At 55.8% G+C, this 27,573-nt stretch overlaps 1 protein-coding gene across 1 annotated transcript in view; it reads right to left on the reverse strand.

Annotated features, from left to right (window-relative positions):
* The window catches only part of SRCIN1 (SRC kinase signaling inhibitor 1), a 46,184-nt gene extending 22,990 nt beyond the window's left edge, over positions 1-23,194 (reverse strand). Inside the window, exons 1-11 of the mRNA XM_042781102.1 lie at positions 22,868-23,194; positions 19,692-19,790; positions 12,830-12,853; positions 8,260-8,455; positions 7,334-7,532; positions 6,882-6,975; positions 5,434-6,299; positions 4,320-4,412; positions 4,026-4,069; positions 3,548-3,735; positions 2,382-2,557 (exon numbers count right to left, since the gene is read on the reverse strand). Of these exons, the coding sequence (XP_042637036.1) occupies positions 2,382-2,557; positions 3,548-3,735; positions 4,026-4,069; positions 4,320-4,412; positions 5,434-6,299; positions 6,882-6,975; positions 7,334-7,532; positions 8,260-8,455; positions 12,830-12,853; positions 19,692-19,790; positions 22,868-23,194 (2,306 nt within the window). The remainder of the gene's footprint in view (positions 1-2,381; positions 2,558-3,547; positions 3,736-4,025; positions 4,070-4,319; positions 4,413-5,433; positions 6,300-6,881; positions 6,976-7,333; positions 7,533-8,259; positions 8,456-12,829; positions 12,854-19,691; positions 19,791-22,867) is intronic.
* Between the last annotated feature and the right edge of the window lie 4,379 nt (positions 23,195-27,573).

Here is a 27,573-nt window from a genome sequence, read left to right on the forward strand (position 1 = left end):
GGTTGAGCTTTCTAGACCCAGGTTTAGTCCTGGAGAGGTCGAGAAAGGAGGGTCAGGCCAGAATCAGCTATAACTTGGGCCCAATACAAAATGAAAATATAAGGCCCCTTGTGAATGTATGGAGAATCTCAAGGCACTGACAGCAGAGCGTTAACCAAGCACAGGACCCTTCTGAGCACGGGCCCTGTGTGAGTGCACAGGTCACGCACCCATTAAGCTGGCCCTGGATCAGACAAAGGTAGGCTCTAGAGGCCAAAAGTTCTCAGTAAGCAGAAGCTGACCCTAAGGCAATGCCCAGAGAGACTCAAATGCTCAGCTGAATGGAGAGGGTCTGTGAGCCAAGCCAAATGAAGCAAGACCCAGCCTTGACTTCTGTAAAGGCTAGGACAAGAGCAAGGCTCGTAGAAGCTGCAGCCAGAGCCGGACCAGCACAGGCCTTCAGGGTTAATGTCAGTTGACCTAGTCCTCAGGGAGGCCATGGGAGCTGGGTAGAAAGGACCTCAAGGCTAGGCTGGGCTGGCATACAGCACAGCCCAGGCCTCACCCAACAGGGCAGAAGCCCCATTCAATGAGGATGGAGAATTCTGCCAGACTGAGCAGTATTTCAGGCCCCATGCTCTCTCAAGTGAGCAGTCTGAGTAATGGGTCTGAGAACAGGGCATGGGGTGGGGAGACCATGTGCTCCTGGGAAGAACTGAACCCCTCAGGAAGCCAAGGACTAGACATTCATCACGACAAGAGCATAAGTTGATCTTTCATCTCTTCCGCCTCTGTTCTTTTGTATTTCCTTTTATTTTCCTTTAATGTCTCACTAAAGTTCCTTTTGAAAATTCTGACTGGCCCCAGCTCCTCTGTGCGGAGTGAAAAGGGTCAGGGAGAGGACAGGAGTACCCTGGGTGAGGGGGGATAGCAGGTGCCAGTTCACTTAAAGATCTGACTGGAGGTGTCCCTAAGTTTTCAACCCTAGAGTTATGGGGTGGCTGCCACTGGCTTATTTCCACATGAGGTGGCTCCTTATTTCACCTCAGTTACAAGGCATCATGAGAATCTTTGCCCTGTACCTTGCTGAAATGCACATGGACCACCAGGTTGTGTGGGCCCAAGGCTGAGGAGCAGTGATCCCTGACCCTTCTCAAGGAACCCCATTATAAGGGGCCCAGACTCAGTGAAGAAGCTGGGCTCCTTTCAGCAGCCTCTCCCAGCTCCCTGAGTCACTGTTCAGTATACCTCAATCCTTCTCTGGAGAGAACTGCAAAAATTTTTAACACTGGGCATAGATGACGAAACTGAGGCACAAAGAGAGGCAGGAACTGCCCTGGTCACAAAGCCCATCAGTGCTGGAGCTAGACTTCAGGTCCCCTAGTGCCCTGTGGCAACAAGGAGGCCAGAGGAAGGGACGAAATGGGACTTTTACCTCAGACCCCAATGACTGACAAAGGAATGATGCAATGGGGTGGGGGTGGGGTACTCACTGGATGGGCAGGGAAAGGCGGCTTCTCCCTTCAACGGTGCCAGACAATTGGTGCCAGACAATCAAATGGTGTCCAGACACCCATTTGCTAAATCTGGATCAGAAGACTCTGTTAACTCTGTTAACCTTTCCATGCCTAAGCATTTGGGGGCCAGGTGTTCTCTCTTCCCCTATTCTTTTGAAAAGGCTACAGCCTTATTTCCCTGAACTAAGAAGCCAAAAACCAAACCAAACTCACTGCCATCAAGTCGATTCCAACACATAGTGACCCCCACTGGGTTTCTGAAGCAGCAAATCTTTATGGAAGTATATTTTGCCATCTTCCTTCCATGGAGCAGCTGGTGGGTTTGAACCACCAACTTTCTGGTTAGCGGTCAAATGCCTTAGGCATTGCACCACCAGAGCTCCTTGAACTAGGAAAGGAGGAGGTTATTCCTTGGCTATGCCTGGTTTCAGAGATCCGGGGATAGAGTGGTGGCAAGGTGGCTCATTAACATCAAGCTGAAGCCATGATTGGCGATACCTGAACACTCCACTCGAACGCTCTACCCAAGGGTCAGTTTGTACCTGTCACAGGCCAGAATGAAAGCAGACAGCAAGCAGAGTGAAATCAGGCAGCTGGCCACATGAGAGTAAGGCCGCAGGCCAAATGGAAGCCAGACTGTGGATCAATAGGAAGCAAGACCATAGAAAAAGTAGGCATCAAGCCAGGAAAAAGAAACAGGAATTATGCCAGGTGGTCAAAGGTTTGTGGGTCACAGAGAAATCAGGCCACAGAGAAGAAATCAAATTAGGCTTCAGGAAAGACAAACGTCACTGTGATTCAGAAGGAAGGGAGTTGTGCTTCCCAGTGAAACCAGGTTGTGCCCAGGCCGCACCCCTCTCCCTGAGCAGCGGGGCCCAGCCTCACTTGAGCTGCTGGGTGATGAGCTCCTCGTCATTGAGGTAGCGCAGGCGCTCCTCCTCCACCAGGGTGCGCTGCCGCTGAAGAGGGTCCTCTTGCCGCCGCGCCGCCTCCGACACGCGCATGCTCAGCTCCGCCTCTGTGCGCTTCAGCAGGGCGCGCACCGACTCCTGGTTCTGTAGCTGCGGGGCGCACGGGTGGACCAATGGACCCGGGTGGGAGGGAATGGAGAGGCGCGCAGCAGGAGAAGCACCAGGAGGAGGCGGGCAGAGAGAGGGCAAACAATGCGGAGCCAACGGCTCCACAGAAGATGCGGCTGCAGGCAGTGGCCGTCAGCAGCAGCCAAGAGGTGGAATGGTGGGGGCAGAGAACTAGGGCTAAGTTCTGAGGAAATAGAGAGATGGGTGAGAGAGATGGGAATGCGGGAGGAACCGAAAGTGCTGCTCCTGCGTGGCTGGCTGACTGTGGCTTCAAGCGGTCCTGAATGGGGACGGGACTGGGATGAGATAGGACCCAAGTGCTGGGAGTTTGAGTTTCCGTAGCTGGGACGGGAAGACTAATTTAGCTCTGGAACTCCACTCTAAACCCGAGTTGGGAAAATGATGGGAGGTGGGGTAACGTTACCCGTTGCCCAGATGGCAACTCTCTGGTCCTCCCCAGCCTGTCTCTGCGCATTATCCTCACCTGACTAGCCCAGAGGCCCTCTCGAGGAGCGGGCACAGCGGTGCCAGGCTCCTGACAGGTAGGACCATCTGCCAGGCAGGGCAGGACGGGGAGAGGGAGACTGCTTGGGTTCAGGAAGGAGAACTGAGGGGACCTAGGGAAAGGGATTCCCCTTCGGCCCGGAAGAAATGTGGAGCTACCCTGAGGGGGGTGACGTGGAAAGGGGCTCAGCTGGGAGGCCTGTGAACTCAAGAAGGGCGGTGGGTACTCAAGGTCAGGTGGGCATTGGGTGAAGGGTGAGGGCTTAGTGAGGGAGAGGGGCTGGGGAAGAGGGGAAAGCTTTCTAAGGGGGACCCAATGAGCATCTAGGGACTCGCGCCTGTACTTTTGAGGGGAGGACGAGGGAGGAGGAGAGGGGGCGGGACTTGTGGGAAGTGGCTTTGGCCAGTTCCGCTGGGAGGGGGTTTGGCGGGGCGGGGGCGCGGAGCCGGGTCGGGAGAGGGCGGTACCTGGAGCATGCGCAGCTGCTGAAGCTGGCCGCGCAAGTCACTAGTGCTGTTCTGCAGGCCGCGCAGGTGCAGCTGCATCTGTAGGCGGCTGACGGCTGTGGGCTGCCCGGCAGGGGTGCTGCTAGCCGACGGTGGCGGAGGGCCGGACACCGGGGTGGCCCCGCTGCTCCGGCCGCCTGACCCGCAGGCTGCAGAAGACGAGGAAAAAGAGGGCAGACTGTGAGCCTGGGAGGGTCCAGGGCAAGGTTCTCCCCACGTCTGATCCCGTAGAGTAGCTAGGAAGGGACGTGGCTCTCATCCCCTGCTCCAAGTGGTGGCCAGCCCTCCCATGGGTAACAAAGCGCCAGGGTGAAAACATCTTGGGCCAAGGTGCCTCATTTATCCATTGGGAAGGCCTGGTGATGTGCTTAGTGTTTACCCTCCATTTAACAGACTAGCAAAGTGAGGCTCAGGGAAGGCAAGGAAGGGTGTCACTCACGTGCTGAGGGCGTGGCTGCTCCATTGGAGCCTTCAATCTTCTCACTGTGGCATAGGGAAAAAAAGGTGACCATTGGGGGGTCCCAGATGGCTCCAGGCTATGAGAGCTGGATGAGACCTTAGTCATCATCTTCTCTAGCCCCTGGATCTCAGGATGGGGGCTCCGAGGGGAGTAGGGACTCACAAGGTCCCACAGTGGGGCAATGACAGCTGGGCTCCGGGCTCCCACTGCTCATCTCCCCTTCCTCCAACCCTAGGCCCAGGCCCTGGCAGTGGTGTTGGAAGAGGGCCTCACCTGGGAGTCTCTGGCTCTGAGCCACGGAGCAGGGCACTCTGCACCAGGCCTGTGAGGCTGGCAATCTGCTTCTCCATGGCTTCCATGCGCTCTCTGGGAAAGAATATGGCTCTGAGCATTCCCTCTTTTGTGTGTAGGGTCCCTCTTGCCCAGCGCCCCATTCCCAAAATTGATAAAGGAAACAGCATCCCCTCCCCTGCTACCAGCACACAGGCAATTCAAAGGGTGGTGCTGCCTAAGGGTCAAGCACCAGTCCCCACTTAGCATCAATAAGACTTACTCCATGTGACAGTCACTCCTTCCCTCTCCAGCCTCACCTTTCACCACTGACTCCCTAAGGACCCCACCCTAACTCTCCAAGCCTTTACACATGCTGTTCCTCCCTGCCTCCTCTCTCAAGCCATCCCTGAGTCCCCAGCAGCCTCAAGGACCCCTTCCTCCCAAAATCCTTGTTAGAACCTCCCAAGGGAAGTGCAAGAATTCACTCCCACTAGACCAAGGCAGGAACCAGATTTGCCCAACTTGGCACGACAGTGCAAACGCTTATCACTTCTGCTCACCCTCAGTAGTGCTGCCTGAGGGCAGAGGGACAGACCAGTGCTCCAATTACCTCTTCCTTCAGGCCCAATGGGCCAGGGCTCCCCAGCCGGGAGGGAGAAGTGCCTCTTTTCCCATCCCTATTTCTTACCAACATCCCCCTCCCCAGTGGACTTCAGACATCCCTGTGCTGGACAGTTCTCACAGCTGGGAAATCTAGGTCCCAGCTGGAAAAGGACTAAAGAGCCCTGGTTGAGCCTTCAGTTTTACAGTTGGGGAATCTGAGGCTCAGGGAACAGATGAAAACAGGGATCTCCAGAATTCTCTTCTGGGACCCTGTCATCGAAGCTTCAGTATTTGCAGAGAAAAGAAAAATAGGATGTCCCTCTTTACAATGCAACCCCGCCCCCTGCCCGCCACAGCCACGGCGCCTCGACGACCCTTCAAGACTACTTCGGGACCACAAAAGACTCCAGGTTCCCTGGGCCGCCAAGATCCAGAATGCAATCCTGTCAGACTCTGCCTTCCTTGTCTCCTTTCTCCGCCCCCAGCCCAGAGGCATTCCTTGGTTCCCCACCTGGTCTCGGTATCCTTGGCTGGCATAGGCGGCCCGAACCCAACCAGCGGGCGCTCCCCTGGCCCGGGGAAGAGCTCGGAAGGGGGCGCTCCGGCCGTCGAGGCGCTCCCGGTGCTGCGGGCCTTGCCCCCGGGGCTCTCAGCGAAGACGGATGAGGAGCCCGAGTCTTTGCGGAAGGACTGACGCACCGGCGAACCGCGGCTGGGCGGACCGGAGTAGGGGCTGTGTGGCGGCGGGGGACCTCCAGGGGGCGCCGTCACGTCGGCCAGCTTCTGTGGCGAAGAGGGCGGCAGGCGGAAGCCGTAGCTGTCGCCATAGAGCGGACCGCCGCCGCCCGCCGCCTTGTAGAGCGAGTCCTCCAGGTCCGACTGCAGCGCCGCGGCCGAGTAGGTGCTGAGCGAGCGCACCGAGCCGCGCTTGTACAGGCCGCCGGCGCCCGGGTAGGCGAATGGGTCGCCCGCGGCCGCAGCCAAGCTCAAACGGCCCTCGTGGAGAAGCCCGTAGGGGTCCGCGTAGAGGCCCTCGCCCTTCACCAGCACCATGCCGCCCGCCTTGCCCGCCAGGTCCTCGTCCGGCTTCACATCGCGCCGCTCCAGGATGGCGCTGGGGCTGGGGCTGACACCCTGGGCGGCCGGGGCGCCGCCCAGCCTCTCTGCTGCGTGGTGCACCGGGCTGCCGGCATACGAGGGCGGGCGCCCCCCGGCGTACGAGAGGCGCGAGCGCGAAGGCGAGCCTGAAGGCAGCCCCGACGGCAACCCTGATGGTAACCCCGGCGGCGGCGAGCCCGACGCCAGGTGTGGCGCTGGCGACAGGTTGTTGAGGCGCCGCGTGGGCGACGACTCCCGCGACGCGTACACCATCTCTCTCTGCGCAGAAGACAGCCCCGGAACCCCACAGGGCTGGTCATACAGGGGACCCCTGCCCCTTGCTGGAAGAACCAGCATCTGCCCTCTGAAGCATCTGCCCTAGGAAGTCCCGTCTGTTCTCTGTCTTTGCTGCCTTATCTTGGGCCCCTTTCCCAAGGTTCCCAGCATGGAGGGAGAAGAGGCTGGTGGAGAGGCCTCAGAGACAATGGGGCAACCCTCAACCAGCCCACTGGGAGGGGCGGGGAAGCAGAAGAGGGAAGGTCGTTCCGGAGAGAGGCCCCTTAGAATATACAGACGTGTGCAAGAGGAAGCTTGAGCGTTCCAGCGGGGAATGGAGGGAACAGTGGCAGATGAGGGAAGAGGCTCCTCATCACCCCACAACTAAAGCAGTCAACTCTGCCTCAGCCCCTATGTCCACTTCACTGAAGCTGGCCCTGGCCCCTGGTGACAACTGCCCATACTCTGCCCACCTAGCCTCCACCTGCCAAACTCCTAGGCCACACCAGCACCCATCATCAGGACGACCCTGGCCATCCAGCAGCTTTCCCAGCCCCCCAATCCCTTGGGCATCCCCAGCTGTACCCGGAGGTCCCCATTGGTGAGATGTGAGCCAGGAAATGCTGCATAGAGCGGCTCCTTTCTGTAGATCTTGATAATACTCCGGTCCTGGATATCCCTGGAGAAGGGGTGAAGAGGGTCACCATCCCCCAGCCCAGCCCTACAGGATGGGGAGGGGCCTACCTTTGGCCTAGGGAACCAGGGGTAGCAAGAGGCACCACGAGCCCACACTCAGTGGGTCTGTCTGGTGCCACAGGCTGCCTGCCACCCCCACCCCCACCCACTACCCGGCCTCAGGTGCCACTTCCCAGTGAGTTCTAGGCACTGTGAAGCAGCCAGGGCGCGGGATTTAGAGGGGAGGAGGCGAGGCGCTAGGGCCCTGGAAGGCGAGGTGTTAGAAAGGGCCCGCTTGGTCAAACCCCTGTCTCTCAGAGGGTACGGGGAAACCTGCCCCATACCCCCGGGGCCACGCCCACCTGACATCCTCCAGCTCGTAGAAGACGTTTCGAGCCTCGTCTTTGATGAGGATGGCGGTGTTGGGCGACTTCAGCATGCCCATGGTGAGCTTCTGCGGGAACATGTGAGCGATGAGGGCGTGCAGCGTGTCTAGGCTGCTGACCTCGTGCGTGATGTGCACGCGCCGAGTCTCCTCCCCGAACTGCAGGAACAGCACCCCTGCGGAGGAAACACCGCCCTCGCTATCTCTGCCGCCGCCGCCGCCACCACGCCGCCCGCCGGGAGAGCGACGGGGACCCTCAGGAGCTGCGCCGGTACTGCAGCGGCAGGGTCTGAGGCCGGACGCTGGCCCCGAGTGCAAGTGCACCCAGGCACTCCTCATGCTGAGGGTGCGGGCCAGGCGCCCAGCCTCTCAAGTCACCCAACCACTCCGGCAGGTTGGAAGCTGAACTTGGAATGGAATGGGGGGCAGAAGCAACGGGGCAGAAGCTGAGAGGGAATCCGGAAGGGTGGAGAGTTGCTGAGGGAGAGAGAGAGATTGGGGAGTTGGGGAAGGGAGATAAGACTGGGAAGGGAAGGAAGGAAAGGAGGACTTGTGAGAGAGAAATAGTGGCTGAAGCGGGGGGAAAGGGGAGCAGGGAGAAGGGAAACTTGGAGAGAGAGAGAAAGGGGTAGGGCTGGGGATGATAAGAGACAGAGGAGGGGAGAGAGAAGAAGAGGGGAGGGCTGGGGAGAGAGAAGCTGAGGAAGGAGAGGAGGGGCTGCTGAGGAGGGGTGGAAGAGAGATGGGGGGAAGGGGAAGGGAGCCAGGGGTTGCGGAGGGAAGTGGCGGAGGAGAGACGAGAGTTGAAGAGGGTGTTGGAAAGGTTTCCACTGGAGGGGCCCGGGAGAGCAGAGGGAGGAGCCTAAGCCTGCGGAGGGAGGACGGGCCAGCCGCAGCCAGTACCTGGGGAGCGCAGCTTGGTTTGGCTGGCCGAGCGGGAGAGGGGCAGGCTCTGTCGGAAGCGGTTCATCCTGCTGAAGCCCAGGGGCAGCTCGGCCTCCGACATGGTCTCCAGCGACTCAGCTGAGGCGTATGACAGCTTGGCTGCCTGGTCTGCCAGCCCAGGCTGGGCTCCCTGCGTGTGGCGCGAGCTGCGGGTCTGCAGGGGCCGGGCAGGGCAAGAGGAAATGATCGTGAGCCCCCTTCGCTGGGCTGCTGCCCCTGTCAAGGTCCAGGGAGCTCCCAGCAGCCACCAGCACACACACATTCACTGGAAGGTCACCTGGATTCCAGACTGGCTGTGTGGCCACAGGAGAGCTCCCCAACCTCTTGGGGCCTTGGCCTGCCTGGGACACCTAGCAGGGAAGGAGTGGGCAAAGGACCCGGGCACCCTGAGAAGCCAGACAAGAAACCATCTGAGTGGGAGCCATGGGCACGCCTGCTATTTTAAGCTTCCAAAGAATAACAACAACACAAATTTGTCACCGAGGTGAGCAGCAGAATCGTTGAGCAAATTGGGGCATTAGTTCCAGACATTAATTAAGCGGCGGGTTTGTGAGCAGCGAATTTATCCTTGGTGGAGTTCAGAGGGGTGGGGGTGGGTAGCAGGGCCCATGACAAAGCAAGGAGGGCTGGGGAGTCAGGATCCCAGCTCTGAGAGGGGTGGGCCCTCACAGAGGTGGGCATAGAGAATGCCCTTGATTTAAGGTGACTGGGAAAGCCATCCCAAACTCCCGAAAGCCAGCTGGACTCTAGTTCTAAACAGGCTATCTGCCTGACACACGCAATGCACACGCTAAGCCCAGTGTAGTACGCATGAGTACACAGACTCAGGGGCTAGACCACCCGTCCTCAGGCCACATGCTGCCACCCAGCCAGCTGGCCTGAAGAGCCTGCCCCAGTACCCAGCAGGAGAGCTGCTTGCCCTGGGCACCAAGGTTCCAGTTGAGGGTAAGAACTGGCTGGGGGCAGAGAAGGGTGTTATCCAGTGGCCTGCTGGAGCAGCTTGTTTAGCTCTGTCCTGTGGGGTGGGGGAGGTCCTCATCATTTCAACTACACTTTAAAACCTACTCTAGACTGAAGGCTGGGTCTGTCACTCAGGGCCACAGATTCTACCATCCTGCTTCAGGCTCTTCCCTCTGACCTGTACACAAACTCAATTATTTAAGACAGAAAGATAATGAATCAGATCTACATACACATATATCATCAAGAAAAAGAATTCCCTCTTGTATTTTTCTGTAAAATATATTGTCTGTTTCTTAACAACAAAATCATGCTCAAAACCACCGTTAGGTGGTTACCTCAGGCTTGGGAAGGGCCTCTCTTTTTTCACTTTATACATTTCTCTGCTGTGTGAATTTTGCATAGTCAGAATATATTATTTTATAATAAAAATCCAGTAAAAGTGTTTCTAAAAGAGAATAATTTATTCTCCTCAGCTCCCTCCTTCTCCAAATCCTGATTAACTCCTAATTAATCTCCACCTTCGTATTAACTCGGTTTAATGCTCCAGTCGGATTAGTACTCTCAGAAAGAGCATCTTCCAATGGGCAGTGTGCCCAGGTGTCCCCAGGATGGCCTCTAGGGCTTGGGGACATGGATGATCAGATTTGGGGACTTCAGGAAGCTTCCGGCCTCAAGCACAATGCCTTGAGCAGTGAGTGGGCCTGGATCTGGGGACGTGGGAGCCAGCATAGAAACTAAGACCATCTGGGGGGATGTTTGTGCCCAGACTTTGGACCCTACAGCTCAGCTTTAGGCTGATCAGCAGTACTAACCGTGCCCCTCTCTCACCTTCAGCCCCAGCTGAAGGACAGGAAGCCTGCAGCACTGTGGTCTGGTGGTCATGGGGTTGCCAGGCAACCGAAAGGTCAGTGGTTGCCAGCCTGGCATGGATGAGGGGCTACAGAATTCAGGCAGAATGAGGCAGCTAGCAGGAATGAAGAGTAGGGGGTGACCACAGTGCCTGAGGGGCACAAGTGAGGTGCCAATAAGACAGAACAGGAGCCAGGATGCAGGGGATCAGGGATCCGGGGACTGCTTGAGCCGGCAGGACCCTGACCAGGGGACCTTGGGAAGAGATGCCCACACTCGCTGCTCTACAAGTTCTTGTCTCCATCCCAACCCCACGGGCACTTTTCTACCTCACAGCCTTCATAGAAAACTCACTCGAGAAGAGGGAAAGTCCCTTAGGGCTTCTCTCCATCCCTGGACTGAGTCAACGTTGTTATGTGCCATCAAGTTGGCTCCAACTCATAGCGACCCTCTGTACAACAGAACGAAACATTGCCCGGTCCTGTGCCATCCTCACATTCCTATACCTGAGCCCATTGCTGCAGCCAGTGTATCAATCCATCTTATTGAGGGCCTTTCCCTTCTTCATTGACCCTCCACTTTACCAAGCATGATATCTTTCTCTAGGGAATGGGCCCTTCTGACAACATGGCCATAGTAGATGAGACAAAGTCTGGCCATTCTTGCTTCCAAGGAACATTCTGGTGCACTTCTTCCAGGACAGATTTGTTCTTCTGGCGGTCCATGGTACTATCAGTAGTCTTCACCAACACCACCAATCAAAAGCATCAACTCTTCTTTGGTCTTCCTTATTCACTGTCCAGCTTTCACATACATATGAGGCAACTAAAAACACCATGCCTGGTGGGCTGAGTCAAGAGGACAGAGGAAAGTGAAACTTCCAGAAGGATGTCCCAAGCATGAAGGAAATGGCAAAAGAACAAAACTGCAATTCAAATGAAGCTCTCCAAAGATAGGAAAGGGGCAGCCATGGTGTAGGTGGTAAGCACCTATAACTGGAGGTGGTGTTCAACGAGGAGCTGGTGATTCCCAGTCAGAGATCAGGCTAAGGGACCTCAAGTTGAATGGTCAGACTACGATCCGAGGTTCCCAAAGGCTTGAATCACTCAAGAGCTTTTTAAAACATTCTTTCCAGGGCCCCAGATTCACTGAATCAGAATCTCTAGGAGGTCAGGGCCTGGGGTTCAAGATTTCTGACAAGTTCCCAAGGAGATTCTGATTCCCAGGTCTAGGACTCAAGTCAGCAGCCATGATTCTAACAGCTAATGAAGTTAGCTACCATTCATGGTTCACTATGAGCCAGACATTGTGCTTAGGACATGCAAAATCACATTGTTTGGTCTGGTAATTGACTTCTGAAAAATCAGCCATTGAAAATCCTACGGGGTACAGTCCCTCTCTGACACACATGGGATTGCCATGAGTCACAGTTGATTCCATAGAACCTGGTAGTTTTTTGCAACAACTCTATGATGCAAGTGGAATCTCCAGGTGGTGGAAACAATTAACTCATTCAGCTGCAAACTGAAAGGTTGGAGGTTCGAGTCTACCTTGGTTGAAAGGCCCAGCCACTACTTCTGAAAAACCAGTCATTGAAAACTCTGTCGAGGGCCATTCTACTCTGACACACCTGGGGTTGCCATAAGTCAGAATCAGTTGACAGCCAACTGGTGGTGGTGTGATGCAGGTATTGTGGGTCCATTTTACAGAGGAGAAACAGGCCCAGGGGATTGTGTAAGTTGCCCCAGATCACTGAACTAGTTAGTTGCAAACTGGAATTCACCACCAGCCAGTCCAACTCTCAAGTATTCAACGACTACTCCCTCCTGCCCTTTCCAAAGACGCAGTGCCTGGCACCATGATCCTCTGATTCCAGGATTTCTTGCAGTGCTCTGAGAGAATGTATGTGTAGACAAGACACATGGCATATGATGACTCTTAGGGACTCTGAGATGGATGCCTGGGGTTTAGAGGCTGGGAGACTCCAGTATGCAAACAACAATCTAGACTGGCTCACTCAGCCCTTGGCCTAGGTGCCACACAGGATGGTGGAGGTGCCAGAGGCTGCTGCCCTGGGGGTCAGTAGGAAAGGCCTTGGAGGGGTCAGACAGCTCTCCAACTGTGGATAATCCAAACTATCCAGAAGAGGCAGGAAGGCCCCTATTTCTGAGCTCAGCTCTCCACTTAGGCAGCAGGGACCTCTGGTTTGGGGGTACAGGGCCCTGAACCTCTTTTCTGGCATTGCCCCACAGGTGCTGACCAGCTTCTCCACAGTGGGGAGTAAGAAAGGCAGAAGAGGCCCCCAACAAAACCACAGGATCTCCCTGGATGGTGACATATGAATTCATAGAAAAGAGCCCTCAACAAGGTTCTGGGTTCCAGGCCCCTGCCTCAGTGTCAACACGCTGTCCAGATTGGGGAAGATGTCAAGTAGCCCCTCTCATTCCAAAATGCTGCTCATGGGCTGGAGAAGCCTGGTAACTGAACATCCCCAGCAAGCAGCCCATACTTCCACTGTGGATCCACAAGACCCCAGCAGGCAAACCCAGAGTCTCCCAAAGCAGCAGCCACAGTCTGCAGCCCCTAGGCCCACTGCCCACCCCAGAGGGTGCCTGTGCGGATGCACACCCCTGTGCCAAGCATGTGCAAGGGAGAAGCAGGGTCAAGGGAGGCAGAGCACATGCAGTTGTCACAGAAGCAGAAGCATCACACTGACCTTGAAACTCCAGTAGTTTGGTTGCTGATGGAAATAAGAGAAGAGATAATTATGTGGGGGCTGGGAGAGAGCAGAAGAGGTGGGTTAGAGACTCTCACTCAGCCCTGGGACGTGAACCCTCCACCCTCCCAGCAGCAGGAAGGAAGTGATCCCTGGTACAGCCCATCCTCTACCGAGAGTCCCAGAATACCATGGTGCACCCAGTATGGCCCTGAGTAGGTTACAGCCTGCTGGTGGGTCAGGGGAGAACCATTTCAGATGTTTACAAGCTGCATATTTGAGGTACAGTAACTGCCCTCAGGTTTACAGGTAGGAAAAGGCATACATGATCATGAGCTAGGGAGTCCCTGAGACACTGTCAAAAGAGCGCCAGAGATAACTCTGAGCTGTGGGCCTGGAGAAATGGCATCTAATTGTGGTAGGCCAGGAAAATTTCCTGGAAGAGGTGGCATCTGAACTGGGTCTTGAAAGATAAATAGGCTACAGTCTGGGAGAAAAGGTATGTTGAGCAGTGGGAACAGCATGGGAAGGGCAGGCATAGAGTGCTGAGAAACGGTCAGTAGTTCAGCTTGGCTGGGGTCAGGGCTGGGAAAGTAATAGATTAGGCCGGGGGGAGGGGGCTGGGGCCAGATGATGAGCAACTTCCAATGTCCACTGAAAGCATTTGGACCTTACTAGACAGGCAGAAAGTATTTAAATGGGGCAGAGTAGGATCTGAACTGGACTCCAGGGAGGTCTGTGTGAAATGACGGCCCTGGATTACAGAGAAAGGTGGACAGATGTCAGCAACCTTATAGCACTTAGCAGTGGATGGGGTGCCCTGGGCAGCAAAGGGAGTTAGGGAGCCTGGGTACCTGGGCTGGGTGGGTGAGAGAGGAGAACTCTCTGCCTCCTTCCTAACATTCCTAGATCAGGGCCTCAAATTCTTCCCCAGTCATTGTAACCTGGGGTGGCCCTACCTTCCCTGGAGACCAGCAGGCCCTTCCAGATGGCCAAGGCCAAGGCAGGAGCAGCCCTGAGGCTGGGTTGGTTCTTGGCAAGGCTGAGGACACCCTGCTGACCGGTGCCAGCCTCAGCAGGAAGACAGAGGCAGCAGATGGCCTGGCCCTGGGGTGCCTGGCACAAAGAGACAAGATTCCCTAGGACTCAGAGCCACTGATAGAGGAGAGGGACACTGAATGTCCCCACTGGGGGAGGAACACCATGCTGGGGTGTTTTGTGCCACCTGAATGCTTTAATGACAGGGAGGAGTTGGCTAGCGGTTGGTTGAGTCGAGGGGCACTGCTGGGATGGATGCTTTGCCTGAGGCAGACCATTGGGGTGGGGGTGACACTGGGCCGGGACTAGGACGGAGAGGTTCACTTGCCAGGACTGGCCCCCATCTGAGCCACAGCCCCATCGCCCCCACCCTCGCCCTGACACTGGCTCCAAGAGATGAAAACAATAGTCACATGCTTTACTCGGGTAAAGGGACGGCAAAGTCTGTGCTCCAGTCAGTGCCTGGGACAATCTATGCACACATGCTACTTCCATGGGTGGCAGAGAATGCCCACAGGTACCAAGAGGAGGACAGGCAAGGGGCTGGAGTAACAGGCTTTAGCTACAGCTGTCTGTGGCCTTCGGAAGGGGAATGGCAGCCGAGGGAGCAGACACGTAGGGACAGGAAGAGCCAGGCAGAGGGCACAGCGAGGTTTATGGTGAGAGTCATGTCTGCAGACCCAGCGGTGATGGACCGCTCTGCAGAGCAGGCCACATGCCCCTCACCCACCACCACCATATATGCACAGGCGGCGTATGCACAGGCTGCTCAGCTCCCAGCAATAAACAGAACTGAGCACAGATTCTCCAGAGCATCCTTAGATAAGTACACCTCCACGAACACACAGAGCAACAAAAACATACCGAGAAAGGGATGTAAGCATGAAGAGAGAAGCCTTCCACAGTCAAAAACAGCCCCAGAAATGGAGGCACAGAGATTTTGTACATAGACCAGCCCCTACTCACACACGAACATGAAAACATGAAACCCTCCCAAAGGACACCAGCTTGCTCACACACGTTCCCACAAGCACCACACCCAGTCATAGAACCACACACCAAAACACAGAGATACTGATACCATTCACACCCATCCTCCTCCCTATAGGCACACCCACAGAGCGACAGAAACACACACAGTCATGGGTACCCGGGTAGTCACATGTACACATGAACAGACATGCACGAATTATAGAAACACACAAAAAAAAAAAAAACAGTACCACACACACATGACATCAGGGCCAGCTCACAAAGAAAGTCCATCTCACCTTCACCCTACTAGCCAGGTCAAGTTGCCTCTGGCTATTATTGTCCCATGCCAACCATTCCCAGACTTCCTGTGAAATCTTGACTCAAAAGCAGCAGCAGGTGCCCCAACCTACCCCACCACCAATGCCAACTTATAGGGGGTCAGGGTGGGAAGAGTGATACCCCAGCCTGACCTACGTCTCCTCCATTTCCCTTACACATTGGACTAAGGGGACCTCATGCAGATGACTGTTGCTCACCTCATGCCCCTGGGAGGACATAGGGCTAGGGCCTGATTACTACCACATTAGCTATTCCTTCAACATGAACCTAGCCCAGGGTCCCAAGGCTAGGCACATCCCCGGGCAGTCAAGCCTGGAAGGGAGAGGCCACTAGCTGGGGCTAGGGGGGAGGACTAGATGATAGCTCTGCCACAGGAAAAGCTAGCCAAGCCCCAGAGAAGGGGAAAGGCGGAAGACAAGTTGTGTTTGTGCTTGGAGAACTTGGATTGGTCTATAGAGGTATTGAGAGAATCCTGCCCCTCAATCCTCCCTTCTGAAAAGTGAGAAGAATGATCCTTTCTCACGTTGGCCCAATCAAGAATAAGACACCTGGTTTCCAGAAGACACAGCTTCCTTGGAGAGAGGAGACTGGAGACTATAGTGGGGAGAGGCCACTGGTGTACTGTCCAGTCCTTGTCTCTTTCACTTTCCAGGAGGTTAAACCCATGGGTCAGCCTTGCGGAACTGATCAGAGAGCTTCATCACTGTTCTTTCAGATGGGACACTCCCTAGTCACTCCTCACTTGCACCCAGCACCCTTTACCTCCGTACCCTTCTCCTGGCTGTCTAGTCCCACTGCTGTGCCTAACAGTGCTTGGCAGGGAGTTGGCCTTCAACAAATACTTGATAATGAAGGAATGTCAATCAAATAGAGACTGCCTACAGGAGGAAGGGGTGTCTGACTACTCTTCTCTGGCACCCTCTCCATCTTCTGGCGCACAGCTCTGCTCAGCCTTCGGGGCTTTTCCCTGGAACTTCCCAGCCCCAGAAACACCCCCCCCCGAAGGAGGGCAGGGAGCAGGAAGGCCAAACAGAGGCCCAAGAGAGGCCTGGCTGCCCACTATACACAAACCCTCCAAGAACAAGGTTTCCCTTCCCTGCAGTCAGCCAGAGGTCAAACGGTCCAGAAGAGTTGCTGCCTAGGATGGCCACCCTTGAGGGAGAATCTTACAGAAGCTGGGGCAAAATAAGAAGTGTTATAAAAGGACAAGAAGGAGAGAAGCCAGGCACATTTCAGAGACTAGGCTTTCAGGCAAGGTGGAGGGGAGCTTCTCCAGAGACCCAAGGAAGCAAAGCTAGGGAGTCCTCAGACTCCCAGGGAAAGAACAAACGGCTAGTTTCCGCTAGTTTCCTCCGGGGCCTAAGGAGTTAACTCCCTCCCTCACTCCCCAACCCCTGTCACCTTTTAGTGGGGTTGGTCCCTTCCTCTGCAGCTGATCCTTCGCACTACATGCTGTCCTGGGAGGGGCAAGTAGTGCCCCCTGGGGAGCCTTATCCCAACCAGCTGAGGTCTCTCCCCTCCCTGGATAGGGTCCCCCCTAGTGACGCCTAGTGAGTGCATGACCCCTCCTTGACCTCGGGGCCCCGGCGACGCATCCTCTGTAAAGGCAGGAGAATGTTCAGCGGGTCCTCACCCCTATTCCTGAATCCCCCTGGCTCCGCGTGCACCGGCGCACACACCCACCTCTAACTCCTGTGAACACAGGTCCCCCCGGACTGCCCCAGGCTGGGGTCACTCAAAGCGCCCCACAAGCGCCAGCCTCCCACGCGTCGCACTGCACAAAGCCCCCGCCCCAGGTGTGCCCATCGGTGCTCTCCCCTCCTCCTCTGCTAATGCAGAGTCGTGGGAGGGGGTGCTGCGGGACCTGCGCTGCGGCTAGGAGCGGGGGCACACCCGGGGAAGGTCATGACTTCCTGAGGTTGGGGGAGGGGGCGCCAGCCGCATTTCGGGGTGCGGGCCGGGCCCACGCGGAAGACGGGGAGCGCGGTGGGGGAGGGGAGGGGGCGTTTCTCGGGGATCGGAGACCGCAGGCCCGCGCATCCTCCTCCCCCGGACAGACACCCACCTCCATGCCCCGATCCCCAGCCGAACACAAGGCCGCTACTCCGGGGACCCCAGCAGCCGCTCCCCCTTACCTGCGGCCACAGGTGTGTGTGCGGGAGCCCCCAGCCCCGGGTCTGCGTCGGGCGGGGGAGGGGGAGCGGCTCCCGACTCCCTCCCGCCTGGGCTCTCCCCTCCCCCGACCGCCTCCGCAGCTGCCGTCGCCGCCGCTGCCACCGCCGGTGCCCTTTGCTGCAGTGCGAGCGCCGCCGCCGCGGAGCCGGCCCGGGCCCCGGTCGCCCCGGTAACCGCGACTCCACCTGGCTCGGCGCGGCGCGCCGCCGAGCACATCCCCTCTCTCGGCCCCCTCCTCCGGCGCGGCCCCGCCGGCGCGGCCCCGCCGAGGAGCGACGGAGGCTGGTGGCTGCGTCGCCGCGGCCACCCGATACGCCAGCCCGCCGCCGGGGACTCGGGTTGCAGCAGGAGGGAGGGAGGTTAGACAGCCTAGTAGAAGCGGGGGAGGGGCGGTGGCTTGGAGTCAGCCTCTGGTCCCCTTCTGGGGTCCTTCTTACTGCCCCACCTGGAAGGTCTGGCTATGAGGGGCAGGGAGTGGCCTGCTTCCGGCTGCACCACCTTAAGAACACAGCCACAGGGTCTCACCTGGGCACTGTGGCCCTTTCAGCTATCCCAGGACTTAATTCCTAGCCAAGTCTGGGAGGCCTAGGCATGCCTATGTTTCCTAGATGGTCTTTGATCCTGCCAGGCTGTGTGACTCTAGCATTTGCTGAACTTCTCTGGTCTAGCACTTTACAAAAAAGGAGTCTCAGACTCAGCCCTGGGGGACAGGGAATGTGATAGTCGATAACTATCAGGTGATGACAAGATCCTGTGTACCACCACTTCTCCCAGTAGTTATAAAGCCCTGGGGCCAGGGTCACTTCAAGTTCTCCTCTTTCCTTCATCAGAGTTGATTCCAGATCAGAACAGGCCCAGAACCCCATGATGGCAACCCAACACACCAAGTCCAGCCTTACTCCTCTCCATCACCCCAGCCCTACCACAGTCCCAAGATGCCTCTGGACTGTCCTATGCACACCACACCTGCCCTCGGCCCCATCAGCATCCCTGTCCCAGTACCACTTTGGCTTCCACCATGCACTTGGCCAGTCAAGACAAGTCCACACCCTTGCCATCCAGCCCTGGGGACAGATACATTCCCGTCCTGTGAAATTCAGCCAAGATGGGGCTGAGGGCTGGGAAAAGAAGCAGGCTGGATGCCCTGTGCCTGGTGCCAAGCATGTCAATCTGTTGCTAGACTTAAGTGACATTTGGCTACTTGTCCTTTGCTTTGTTGTTGTTGTTGTTATGTGCCGTCGAGTCAGCCCTGACTCATAGCGACCCCTCCTTGGGTTTCCGAGGCAGTATCACTACGGAAGTAGGATTGCCCAACCTTCCTTCCGAGGAGTGGCTGGTGGGTTTGAACCGCCAGCCTTCTGGTTAGCAGTCAAGTGCCTTAGCCACTATGCTACCAGAGCTCCCTGTCCTTTGCTAGGCTGATACATTTTTCTTTCTCTTAATTTCCTTTGTAAAAGTCAAGCCTTATTGCTCTTCTCTGGGGAAGCAGGGTGTGTGAGGAAGAAGTTGGCATCCCATCCTATCCACTCTACCTCCCCTACCGCCTACAGCTGAGCATTCTCAAGTTAATGTCCCCTCTGGGCTGTCCCCTCACCACTCAAAATCTTACTTCCCAGTCCCTCCTCCCAGTTTAGGCCTAAGAGCTGCCCCTTTTTCGCCCATGGTGATGTACAGGCTTGAGCTCAGAGTCAAAGCCCAAGGAACTTGTCTAAACATGCCCCTGCCTAAGCTGAAATCTATCTTCCCATCAGGGAAACTGAGGCTTGAGGAGGAAGAGGGGAATGAGTTCACAGCAAGTGGTTAGACATCAAAGGTTTCATTAGAAATATGAGACTAAGCTTTGCTCATAGCAGGTAAGGTGGGATAGAGACATCATGAAGAAGTTCCTAACGGTAAGACTTCTGGGGCAGGTTGGGGCTGTTCAGAAGGGGAAGGGTAGAGGTGGGGTGGGGAGGTGGTGATCTGCAGTGGGGCTGGGAACTGAGTACAGGGCATAAAAGTTTCTTCAAGACGTATAAGAGGTGGAGGGAGATGTACTCCTGTTTAAAGGAGAAACCAGTGCAAAATTTTTTAAAATCCAAAACACTTGAGTAACCCCCCTAAAAAAATTCCTTCCTCAAAGCCAAACTCTGTGCAGGTTTGGGGAGGTAGTGGTGGGGTGTTACATATTCAAGGCAAGATGAGAGAGTACAGGGCATGGAAGGGTCCTGAAAATGGGGGCACCCACATAAAGGAGAAAGGTACAAAATAAAAATCCTGGGTATTCCCCCCTGCAAAAAATCCTCCCCAAACTCCACCATGGGTTTCAGGAGTGAGGTGGAGGTGGGTGACTCACCTGGGCTGGTTGGCCAGCCCCGGAGGGGGCGGAGTCGCCATGGAGGTGGGAGCAGAGGGAGCTGAGGAGGCACACGGGGTCCACGGTCCAGCCGCCAACCTGTGTGTGCGAAGCGGGGTACACCCCATTAGGGGGAGCGGGCAGGAGCCGCTGGGGGACTGGAAAGGGGTGGGAAGGGGAATTGCTTAGTGAGCCTTGGCACAGAGCTCACACACAGAGGGAGGAGGAAGGCTGGCCTGTCCCTGATCTGGGCTGGGTCTCTAACTTGAGCCTGGGTCTGTTTCCAGAAGTTTGTCTCTCCTGTCACGCTGGTGGGTGGGTGTCCCTGATCCCAGGGCAAGGCCTCCCCTTGAAATTCTTTCTTCCATTACTTGACTACCTCCCTGTACATTCTCCAAGAGAGTTGTTCCAAATTTGCCCCTGCCTCCTGCTGTTCATTCCCTCGTCACTGAGGGTGTCTCTCCTGCCTCACTGAGACAGGGACCACTCAGCAGGAGTGGCTTTACTCCCGTCCCCCCAGCACCTCTTTCTTCCCTCCCATCTCAGAGGAAGCACTTTCTTCTCTCACTCCAAGGCCACACCACACCTAAAGCTTGAAGCCCATCTCTCTTGATTCCCTCAAGATCTATTTCCTGTGTGTCCCTCTCACCCTCGGCATCCTCACATTCCCTCCCATCCAGCCACTCAATCCATAAATATTTCCTGAGCCAGCACTATGCTACACACTGACCACAGCACGAGGGAAGTGCCGCAGGTCCTGCCCACTTACATTCTGAGGAATGGAACAGATGAATGAATGAAAAACGGAATGAGTGTGCAAGCCAGTAAGTGACTGCTCTGATTCACTTCAGAAGGATGACCTGGGTGCCTGCTCTGGGCAGTGAACATGGCGGACAAGGTGCGATGCCTATAGACACTTCCTCATCTTCTGTCCAGGGCCTGCTGCCCCTTGAAGGGTCTTTGTCTCTTCCTGGCCAAATTCCCAGACAGGTCTTTGGCCAGGGCTCCTGTTTCTTCACCATCCCCTCTCTCCCTGACCTCTGAAATCGGTCATTGTCTCCCCACAGCAACAGAAATATGCCTTTGGCACCTCTGGGCCCCAAAGCCTGTCAGCCTCAACAATTGTTTCCTCTCCACCCCTCAGACTCCTTAGGGCAGGTGGGTCTCCTGATGGCCCCTCCTTCCTCATGGAGGCAGAACATTCCTGGGCTGTTCCCTGAGACCATCTTGGGCCCTCTCCCCTCTCACACTCCATTCTGCTTTTGGTGGCCACTCTTGTGTCTGAGGTCCTGCTCCCATTTTGGCCCTGGTCATGCTCAGCTCTCCTCCTGAGGCCATCCCTCCAGGGTCCTGAGCTACACATTGGGTGCTTTGTGCACGCCCTGCTGCCTCCTCAAAATCATCTCCCTAGATTCCTCTCTTCCACTGCACGCCCCCCCCCAAATCTTTCCCTTCTCAACCCCCTATTTCTCTTCAAGGCACCAACATCTCGCTGTTGCCCAGGTTTCTGTCTTTGCCTCTTAGATCCAGGCAGGAAACAAATCTTTCTCAGTCTACCTTCCAACCTCTATCCAGGCATCACTTTCCTTTTATCTCCTCTCCTGTCCCCTCCAGTCACCATCTAGAAGCAACCACAGCCCTCCTGGCCACCACCACATGGACCAACTTTTCCAGTCTGCCCCCTCACCTTCCCCCACTGCCTCTCACCCTGAGCCTCTGCCCCAGCCTGGTGGGCCTCTGTGCCATTCCCCAAACCTACTCCTGGCCTATAATCAGCAGCTCCACCCCATTACCCAAAATGACATGCACTTTCTCAATGTTTAATCAAACTTTTCTCATGCTAGAAGACTAGCTTAGGTACCATCCCCTCTGAGAAGCCTTCCCCAATTAGGCCTGCTTATGTGAGCTCCCCGTCTCTACACCTCCTCCCAACTGACTATTCCCTTCATACTCAAGTTTATCTGTCCTTTCTCCCCAGCTTGATCCCATTCCCTTGCTCCTTCCTCCCAAGCCAGGACACACAGAGGGAACCCGTGGAACAAGTGGCTTCCTGAGAGTGATGGCCACACCCCTTTCATCTGTATTCTGTCCTCATTCCCCTGTCAGGACTCTGAAGCTGGGGAAAGTGCAAAATCCAGATAGAACTGCATCGGCATCGGGGGACCATAAGGCACCAGAAATGCCCCATCGCATTTCTTGTTCCCTGCAGCAGGGTTGGGTGGGGCACTCCTCCCCATTCCCAGCCACACCCAACTACAAGAAAAGGGGGTCAGAGCTAGACAAGAGTTGGGGCAGGGGCCATTCCCCCAGGCCTTGATTGAAAGGATGCTGATGGGACATGCCACCCTCCCCTCTGTCCCTTCTCCCACTGTCCAGTGGCTGAGTCTCAGCAGCCAACATGCAGAACCCTCAAGAACTCTCACCAATGTACAATTGTAAACAGAAGCTAGTCTCAAGACAGAACTTTCCTGTAGACAAGAAGGTGGTACTCAAAAGAGAGATGCATTCAGGACCCAGAGATCTGAGGTTTAAACGGGCAATGTCCCACCCCATAAAAGGAGAAAGATTCTGCCAGAGGCAGGGGCCCTGTCTCCTCTTTGAGCCTTACTGATGGCAGGAGAGAATCAGAGGCACAGAGAAAGGACGCTCTTGTTCAAAGTCACACAGCAGAGTCTTGGGGGAGGTACAGAGAAGGAGGAAGGGGACATGCCTCAGGAGTTCTGGGTTCCCTTTCTTGCAGGGGCTGGAGAAATATCCCATTCACCCCACTGAGGCTCCCAGACCTGACCTTCCCTTAGGGGCCATCACAGAGGTACCTACCCAGAGCATCTCAACACCACAACTGGATGGACCCTCAGACTCCCAGGTCCCAATGACTGTCTTCCCCTTGTCTCTCAACCACTCTCTTGGCCTCCAAGATCCTCTTTCTTGCCCCTCTGCCCAAACAGCCCAGTTAAAGAGGCTGGGCTCCCTTGGACCAATGCCACATGCTCCCAATGTCAGGCCAGCAAGTAGAGGGATGGAGGCTAAGCTGCCATTCCCTTCCAAAAAAGGCCAACCTGGGCAACTGCCCCGACCTAGAAACCCCCAGAACCAGGACGAACCTAGGGGCGCAGGGTCAGGCCCTTTCCCTGCCCTCACCCACAGCCCCAGGCTGCCGCGCAGGCCCCGCTCACCTGCTCGCGCATCCTGTCCTGCTGGCCACGCAGGGCCAGGGCGTGCTGCGGATACTTGCTCTTCAGGTGGTCCATGAAGGCATCGCGCTTGCGCTCGGCGTCCGCCTTCTGGAGCCCGCTGAGCGCCTCCAGGCTCTGGGCAGCGATGACCGTGTGCCGCCGCTCAGACGTGTGCACCAGCCCCACGTTGGAGAAGCGCCGGCCCCCGCCGCCCCCGCCCCCCAGGGTCCGGTACTCCCGCGGGTACTCGGCATCGTCCGCAGACAGCATGGGGGGGCTGCTCCGCTCCGGATCTATGAGAGGGGAAAGGGGGCATGACAGGGTCATGGCGCGCCCAGTCTGGGGGCTGCCCTTCCCCCACCAGGGGTCACTGCAGGGACTGAAAAGACAGGGCCTCCCATCCCCACTAGGGGACGGGGCGGAGGAGGATAGGTAGGTAGGGTGGAAAGTGAGCTGGAGTTCCAAGGAAAGGTGGGAAGCAAAGGCAGGAGCCAGCTTCTTGCTCTTCTTTCTGTGGATTTGGTGGGATCATGGCTGCAGAGTGAGCGGCTGTCCTGTGCGGCCAAGGGTTTGGGTACATGATTGTTCTGAGGATCTGGACCCCTATCTAATCACACACATCCTTCCTGCTTCCTAAAGCTGGTGGAGCTGCTGAAAAGATATGAAAGGAACCTGCACTTTTTTCCGTTGGAGAGCATCCTCTAAGGCTCTTGAGGACCCTCAGTCTAGCATATCAGTCTAGCTGGGAAAGGGGCAGGACTATGTTGCATGGGGTGGAATGAGGGCTTCCCAGGGTCTGGCACAGTGGGACCCCTCTCCCCTCCCTCCCCAGAGACAGACAGATGGACGGACAGGAGAGGCTGGGCACAGAGATGACAGTGAGAGATGGATTTGGGACAAACTCAAAGAAGAAAGAAAGCAGACAAAACAGCTCAATCCCGCCCCCTGGGACCTTCCTCTCATCCCTCCCATCTCCTTCTCTCATCCCTCTTCCCACAACACACACACACACACACACACACACTCAAGACCTATAAGGAACACACAGGGGACAAAGGACAGTACAGAAGAAGTGAGAAGAAGAAAAGGCCGGGGGTGAGGGGTCGCAGTCTCTACGCAGAACTCTAAACTCCTTCCCAGAAGGCCACCCAGCCCCAAGCTTTGGCCTCCCCTGACCCAGGCCCTATTGTACTCCACCCCTCAGTCTCAATGATGACGGCCCATAGCCCAGCAGTGCCCCTTGGGGTAGGAGGAGTTCCTGGGACTCACTTCAGCCATATTCCTGGGCACAGAGCCTAGATTTGCCCTCACCACTCCCAGGATTCACCCTCTACTATGAGGCCAACCCAGTCTCCTGGCACCCCCTGGGCCCCACAATCTGGCTGCAGAACAAACACCCACAAGTGCACACCCAGGACTGGAGCAGCAGCACTGCAACAGGCACTCACATGTCCATACTTCCTGACATGCAGGGCCACCTTGCAGGGCAGACTGGGGTGACGAAAGGAAGCTGAGGATTCTGGGACCCAGCCAGTTTCCATCCAGCCCAGCCCCTCCTCAGCCTCCCTCCACACACCCCCTGTTCATCAGACTACTGGCTGGGCATCAGTCAGCCCCTTCCCAACCACAGGAAAAAAGAGAAGATTCACCATTATTATTTTATTTATAAACTGCTGTCAAGTTGATTTCGACCCGTAGCGACCCCTCACTATCTTCCTTCCGAGGAGTGGCTGGTGGGTTTGAACCACCAGCCTTCTGGTTAGCAGTCAAATGCCTTAGGCACTACGCCACACCAGCCACTCTGCACCCAACACACACACACAGTCCTCCCTGGGCTAAGACTGGAGATGTATAGATCCAGTGGACAGAGCTCAAGAGGACCCAGCACTTCCCACCAAAACCAAGGGACAAGAGGCTCCCACACTCCCAAGGGCCTGACCACTACCACCATCCTCATCATCTCTTGAGAGCCTCCCAACACCTTTGCCAGATGGGTGATACTCTGATCCCCATTTCAGAGATGGAGCTACTGAGCCTCAGAGAAGTCCAGTGACATGCCCAAAGCCACAGTAAGGGGTAGAGGCTCAGTTTCGTCCAGTTTTTTAGGTGCACTTCCAATGCACAGTTTTGTTGCCAGATAATAATTTATATTAAGCTGATACACAAGATAGCACACATGCCCTAGTGGACTCTCTGGTTTACCTGCTAGTCTCCCTCCCCATCACGGTGTTGGTTCCTTCTTCCTCCCTCCCCCAGGCATCCATCCTTCTCACCACAGTCACCACCCTGTGCTGTGTTCTCCCACCATGTGATACACAGAGATGACTTTGGCAGGAACACTATTTTGTCTTTAATAGTCATAGCTTTTGTTTCCATAAGGATTACAAAAAACTCTACCTTGAAGGTCAAACCACTAACTTCATGGAGAATGTTCCTTCAGATAGGAGTGAGATAAGTTTTCTTATCTCACTTAAATTTATTTAAGTTCAAAGTGAGCTGAATTAAAGACCAGAAACACTAAGCAAATACAGTGCAAATGGTGCCCTGACATGGGGGAAACTTGGGAAGATGGGCCCTGACTGAGAGAGATTGGTAACTCATCATCACGTTGGCCCAGTCCCTGCCCTGGAGGAGCATGTGGCCTCCCAGGGACTAGGAACCTGATTCAGGGTGACAAGTGGATGTGCTGAAAGTACCTGAATAATACACCCAGAAGAAAGAGGACTGGAATGGGGTGCTCTGGGCACTTGAGCAATATAGCGAGCCAGGGGACTTCCCACTGTGTCCCTTGACTTCATTCCCCCTTTACTGCCCTCACCGCTATCAAGGGGACACTCAATAGCCCCCCACTAAAGAATTGGGAAGGGCTGAGTGGAAGCCGTGGCAGGTGTGCTCAAAGCCCTACTGTATGACTGCAGTCCCATAAATTGTGCACAGTCAGCAGTGGGGAGGGGCTGCAGAGCAAGCCTGAGCAGAGAGAAGTAAACACACAGGGGTCACCTGGAAGCCCCGCCTCTCAGCCCAGCTAAACCCACTCTGCCTCCTCCAGGTCAGGACTCACCCCTCAGATGATGCCTAGCCGTTGACTAAGGAGGGGTCCAGGTCAGGCAGGAGCTAGACACAGGGGTGATAGAGAGAGGGGAGGGGACAGGAGAGATGATCTTTCATGGGGAGAGGAGTTTTGGTCTGTTTGACAATCCTCAAGATCCTTGGTTTCATTTACAAAGAAGAAACTGAGGCTCAGAGAAAGGATGGAAGGGTATGGGGAGCGCAGATCTTCTAGTTCCCTGAGCACATTTAACCTCTGCTGAGCCTAACAGCGTTGGGAGGACCAGCCTGGGCTTCTGAGTTTTCCTCCACATACGAATCATATTTGAGGAGTTTGGGTGCCCTCAGGAAAGGAGGTCAGTGACCAAACTCCTGGGGGTCTCTGTGGGCACAGGCATGGCTTCATCGGAGAGGGCCCTGGACACTGGAAGCCTAGGAGAAAGAATTCCAGGCTAAAGACATCTTGGGTTTAGCCCTTCATTTAGTTATTCATTCTGTCAACAAGTCTCTTCCTATCTGAGCTTGAGGGCACTAACCTGTAAAATGAGGACATTAACCTCTCAGCCTCGCCCCTGGGCACTGAGTGAAAAGCTGGCAAGAAGATGGATGAATTAAAGATGTTCATGGCAAGCTTGTTGGACCTAGCAGGATAGCACCCCTGAGCCTGCTCCAGCCACGAGCAAATCCTCAGAGCAGCCCTGACCCATCTGAGCCAAGCTTGTGTGCCATCGAGTGGATTCAGACTCATAGCGACCCTGTATGATAGAGTAGGACTGTTCCATAGGGTTCTGCAATGTTTACAGAAGCAGATTGCCAGCTCTTTCTGGTGGGTTCAAACCACTGACCTTTTGGTTAACAGCCAATTGCTTACCCATTATGCGACCAGGGCTTCTTCTGCCCGGGCTGAGCAGCCCAGTGAAAAGTGGGAGATCAATTCCAATCTAGCAAGCAGCAGGGGCCAGCCCTGCACAGATCAATGCTTCCTGTTCAACTGCAGGGAGACGGTGAGCCATCAGGCAGGCTTCAAAGGGAGACAGGGCCAGGAAACCTTGTGGGAAGAGGTGGAGCAGGGAGGCCGTGAGGTGGGTAAGCAGGGCTCAGGTCTACTGAGGAGATACAGGAGGGGGAGCTGAAGGACTTCAAGGTAGAGAGGCAGAGGCAGGAAACTCTGGGTGAAGGGGAGACGTGGGGAGGCTCTGGGGAGAAGCAGAGCTGGGATGCACTGGACAGGGGAACTGGGGCTGAGGGCCCCTGAGGGAGGGGTCTGGGAGATCCGGAGGGGCTGGAGGCTTTCCCATCTCTCCAGGGACTTTAGGTGTGGAAAGCCAACTATAATTTTTTGAGTCAGAGACTCAAGCTCCAGGGAAGATGCCTGGGACTGGTGAAAGCCACCTCCGAAGGAGGGGAAGAGAGGAAGTGGGAAAGGGGAGCTCCCTTCATCCACAGCTCAACCTTCTTGCCTTGCGAACAGGGAAAGTAAAAGTGGACTGAGGCTGAGGTGACCAGGAAGCAGTGGGTGCCCCCCAGTGGCCAGCTGAGGATAAAGACGCAGGTGCTCGGGAACAGAGCCACATTTTTATTTGTTCCAGCAATTCCAAATTCCACAGTTATTTAGGGGCTTGATTTATTTTTATCCTGTCCTGCATTCTTTTACATGG

This window comes from Orycteropus afer, unplaced genomic scaffold, assembly GCF_000298275.1.
Source record: "Orycteropus afer afer isolate SDZICR_OR568_19922 unplaced genomic scaffold, OryAfe1.0 scaffold00085, whole genome shotgun sequence".
NCBI classification, from domain to species: domain Eukaryota; kingdom Metazoa; phylum Chordata; class Mammalia; order Tubulidentata; family Orycteropodidae; genus Orycteropus; species Orycteropus afer.